Raw genomic sequence first — 5015 nt, 5'->3', positions numbered from 1 at the left:
GGAAAGGGGGTGTAGGACTTGGGGGGATTTTGGGGGGGAAAGACGTTTCCAAGTGGGCTTTTTCCCTGTTATATTTGTTGGACGCTTGGTGGTGGCAGCAATAAAGTCCAGGGACAAAAGGTAAAATAGTTTGTACTTTGGGGAAGTTTTAACCTAAGCTGGTAAAAATAAGCTTAGGGGGGGTTTTCATGCAGGTCCCCACATCTGTACCCTAGAGTTCAGAGTGGGGAAGGAACCTTGACAACCTGCAATACAGTCACTTGTGATTTTGCACTAGTTTAATATTTGTGCTTGAAACTTTAAAACAGAGCGCATTTCAGCTCAAGAAATAATAGGAATTTAAGGAGACTTATCTAGATTCAGCACATTTAGAAGAATCCAAAGGAAATATAGTCAGAACAAGAAATTTCTTACCTCCTCCATAGCCCACATTCATCTCCTTTCTGTGATCAACAACAAATTCAGTATCAGAAGGAAAGGGAAAATTCAACAGCTTCTTTAGAAACCCTGTGGACCTGGTCTTTGATTCACCTCAAATGCCCCATTATATGAAGCCATATCATAGCTATTCATGCAGGTAGGGAATAATAGTTCACATTCTTTTTGAGATATCTGAAATTCCTTTGAAAGTATATTTTGACATTAATTGCAAAGTGCTAAAAATTTGAAATACTTCTACTGAAGGTGAAAAAATAATAGCAAAATGTTTTCAAGCTCCTCCACCCAATATATGCTTTTCTCTTTGACTTTAGGGAAGATAAATCTTTGAGGATTTAGAAAATTTCAATCAACTCTAATTTAAATATGGGAGATTTTCCTACAAAATATAGATATACTGGAATTAGAACAGGTCAAAAAATGTGAAGAGGAAGCGGTGTAATTTTCTTTTCTTTTCTAAATAGTCACAGATTTTTAGACCAGAAGGGGATTGAAAAAAAAACCTCGTTTCTTTTGCTGAAATTAATAATTTTAATTACAAAAATTAATTGAAATACAAACTTCAAAAAAAGTTCTCCAGCACTACATTTGATTAGATAAATTTCTTTATAATGCTGAAATGTTTCTTGGTTTCTTCCATGCTGTAAAGTTTCTTGAGAGGTGAGATATTCCCCAGGGGATAATCCAGTTGAAGGGAAATTGTCTATTTTTCTGGATGAAATATCTTCATCCCTGTTTTCCTCAAAGCACCTTTCATCTCCTTGTTCCTGAGGCTGTAGATAATGGGGTTCAAGATCGGAGTCACCACTGAGTAGAACAGAGAGAGTAACTTGTTCACATCTGGAGAGAAGCTGGACTTGGGGCGTACGTACATGATAAGGGCTGTCCCATAGAACATTGTCACCACAATGAGGTGTGAGGAGCAGGTGGAGAAGGCTCTGCGCCTGCCTTCAGTGGACCTAATTTTAAGGATGGTGGAGATGATACAGATGTAGGACACCAGGATCAGCATGAAAGGCATCATGAGGACGAAGGCAGCACCCAAAATTATCAGGATCTCGATCCAAGAGGTGTCCCCGCACACCAGCTTCAACACCGGCTGGATCTCACAAAAGAAGTGATTGATTACATTGGATCCACAAAAAGGAAGTGTGAAGACAAAAGTTGTGTGCCCCATGGCTGCCAAGGTGCCACAGATATATGAGCCACCTGTCAGCTGGATGCAAACCCTCTTATTCATGATGGCAGTGTAATGTAGTGGGTTGCATATAGCACTGTAGCGATCATATGCCATAGAAGCAAGCAGGAAGCATTCAGTAACACCGAAGAATAGAAAGAAATACATCTGTATAGCACAGCTGGCAAAGGGCATGGTTTTACTCTCTGAGACCAGGTTGGCCAGTATCTTGGGTAGAGTGACTGATGTGTAACAGATCTCCAGGAAAGACAAGGTCCTGAGGAAGAAATACATAGGAATGTGAAGAACAGGATCCACACTTATGATGATAATGATGACGATGTTGCCCAGCACTGTGATGATGTAGATACATAGAAATACCAAGAATAAAACAGGATTCATGTCTGGATGATCAGAGAAGCCCAGTATGACAAACTCAGTCATAGAGGTGTTTTTTCTCATTTTCTTCTTCAGTATAATTCAACTTGAGATTTGAAAAGAAAAACTACATATTAGTTTGGTACTTTAAATCAAGTCAAACTGACATCTAATCTAATTGATCTATCTATCATGACTTTTCCCCTATCTCTCCACACATACATCCCTCTGTCTAATATGAATCAGGACCAACACTATTTTGTTCCAATTCTCCTGTCACAACACTGTCAATCCAGAGTAACTTCAATAAGGCTGATGGTTCACATTCTCCTCTCAGTCACAACAGCTTTACATTGGTGTATGTTCCTAACCTCAGTGTAAATGCACCTTTTTACTAGCATCAAAGGAAAAAAACTTTGACTGATAAAATTGTACTTGTGTAAACCACGAGTGTGATCTGAAGTGCCTTCAATGGATTTACTCTGGTGGAACTAACATCAAAATCTGCTTTCAAGTCTTTTGGAGCATGTATGTTAAAATAACATATGACCCCTTAGCAGATTTTCTCCTGGCATGTGGCACAATCAGGGAAGCTAGGCCAACATACATCAGCTGAGAACACAGACTTTGTTTATCATAATTTCACTGCATGATTATGTTATGCACTGTGCTAGAGAGATGGCTTGCTTTTCATCTCCTTTCCATGAGGTTGGCAACAGTCCATTGACTTCAGTGCCCTTAATCCTGATCTCACTCACTTTGTCCCTTCATCGTTCAAGCCTGCACCTCTGTTTTTGCTTCTCTTTATCTACCCATGAACCTTTCCCTGTTTCGCACATTCTAAACCTTTTGCAATCCCTTTCTTTTCCACCAATTGTCCTTTTACTGATACTACGACTAAAATTAGGAGTAGCTTCACCGGACCCAAGTGGGTTGCACAAATATTACAGTATGGTAAGGAAGATTAGGGTCCATGTTTCGCTATATGGATACATCTATACTGCACAGTACTTATGGAGGCATACAGGGTATGACTGAAAGTGAGAACAGGCGTTCGCATGGCACTGTTGTAGCCGGCATTGCAAGCCGGCAAGTGCCAGATGGGCTAAAGATTCGTATGTCCCTTCATGCTTCAACCACCATTCCAGATGACATGTGTTCATGCTGATGAGGGGTTCTGCTCAATAACAATCCAAAGGGATCCAGGGATGAGTACAAAAATATTGCTCGGGCTTGCAGGAGTGAAATCAAGAAGGCCAAATCACACCTGGAGTTGCAGCTAGCAAGAGATGTTAAGAGTAACAAGAAGGGTTTCTTCAGGTATGTTAGCAACAAGAAGAAAGTCAAGGAAAGTGTGGGCTCCTTACGGAATGAGGGAGGCAACCTAGAGACAGAGGATGTGGAAAAAGCTAATGTACTCAATGCTTTTTTTGCCTCTGTCTTCACGAACAAGGTTAGCTCCCAGACTACTGCAGTGGGCAGCACAGCATGGGGAGAAGGTGACCAGCCCTCTGTGAAGAAAGAAGTGGTTCGGTACTATTTAGAAAAGCTGGACAAGCACAAGTCCATGGGGCCGGATGCGCTGCATCCGAGAGTGCTAAAGGAGTTGGTGGATTTGATTGCAGAGCCATTGGCCATTATCTTTGAAAACTCATGGCGATCGGGGGAAGTCCAGGATGACTGGGAAAAGGCTAATATAGTGCCCATCTTTAAAAAGGGAAGAAGGAGGATCCTGGGAACTACAGGCCTGTCAGCCTCACCTCAGTCCCTGGAAAAATCAAGGAGCAGGGCCTCAAAGAATCAATTCTGAAGCACTTAGAGGAGAGGAAAGTGATCAGGAACAGTCAGCATGGATTCACCAAGGGCAAGTCATACCTGACTAATCTAATTGCCTTCTATGACAAGATAACTGGCTCTGTGGATGAAGGGAAAGCAGTGGACGTGTTGTTCCTTGACTTTAGCAAAGCTTTTGGCACGGTCTCCCACAGTATTCTTGCCAGCAAGTTAAAGAAGTATGGGCTGGATGAATGGACTATAAGGTGGATGGAAAGCTGGCTAGATTGTCGGGCTCAACGGGTAGTGATCAATGGCTCCATGTCTAGTTGGCAGCCAGTATCAAGTGGAATGCCCCAGGGGTTGGTCCTGGGGCCGGTTTTGTTCAATATCTTCATAAATGATCTGGAGGATGGTGTGGATTGCACCCTCAGCAAGTTTGCAGATGACACTAAACTGGGAGGAGTGGTAGATACGCTGGAGGGTAGGGATAGGATACAGAGGGACGTAGACAAATTGGAGGATTGGGCCATAAGAAATCTGATGAGGTTCAACAAGGACAAGTGCAGAGTCCTGCACTTAGGACGGAAGAATCCAATGCACTGCTACAGACTAGGGACCGAATGGCTCGGCAGCAGTTCTGCAGAAAAGGACTTAGGGGTAACAGTGGACGAAAAGTTGGATATGAGTCAACAGTGTGCCCTTGTTGCCAAGAAGGCCAATGGCATTTTGGGCTGAATAAGTAGGAGCATTGCCAGCAGATCGAGGGACGTGATCGTTCCCCTCTATTCGACATTGGTGAGGCCTCATCTGGAGTACTGTGTCCAGTTTTGGGCCCCACACTACAAGAAGGATGTGGAAAAATTGGAAAGAGTCCAGCGGAAGGCAACAAAAATGATTAGGGGCCTGGAACACATGACTTATGAGGAGAGGCTGAGGGAGCTGGGCTTGTTTAGTCTTCAGAAGAGAAGAATGAGGGGGGATTTGATAGCTGCTTTCAACTACCTGAAAGGGGGTTCCAAAGAGGATGGCTCTAGACAGTTCTCAGTGGTAGCAGATGACAGAACAAGGAGTAATGGTCTCAAGTTGCAGTGGGGGAGATTGAGGTTGGATATTAGGAAAATCTTTTTCACTAGGAGGGTGGTGAAACACTGGAATGCGTTACCTAGGGAGGTGGTAGAATCTCCTTCCCTAGAAGTTTTTAAGGTCAGGCTTGACAAAGCCCTGGCTGGGATGATTTAGTCGGAGA

General features: G+C 42.9%; 1 protein-coding gene across 1 annotated transcript; it reads right to left on the bottom strand.

Moving 5' to 3' along the window:
• Positions 1-1141: 1141 nt before the first annotated feature.
• On the bottom strand, positions 1142-2089 carry LOC102934513 (olfactory receptor 10C1). The gene has a single exon (XM_007069721.2). It carries the CDS (start codon positions 2075-2077, stop codon positions 1142-1144), a length of 936 nt encoding a protein of 311 aa, XP_007069783.2. The 5' UTR covers positions 2078-2089.
• Between the last annotated feature and the right edge of the window lie 2926 nt (positions 2090-5015).

This window comes from Chelonia mydas, chromosome 13 (assembly GCF_015237465.2).
Source record: "Chelonia mydas isolate rCheMyd1 chromosome 13, rCheMyd1.pri.v2, whole genome shotgun sequence".
In the NCBI taxonomy this organism is placed as follows: Eukaryota; Metazoa; Chordata; order Testudines; family Cheloniidae; genus Chelonia; species Chelonia mydas.
This window is presented reverse-complemented; position numbering and strand designations above follow the sequence as displayed.

Excerpts from the sequence above, each read along its gene's own strand:
- LOC102934513 (XM_007069721.2), bottom strand. The coding sequence starts at position 2,077 with ATGAGAAAAAACACCTCTATGACTGAGTTTGTCATACTGGGCTTCTCT.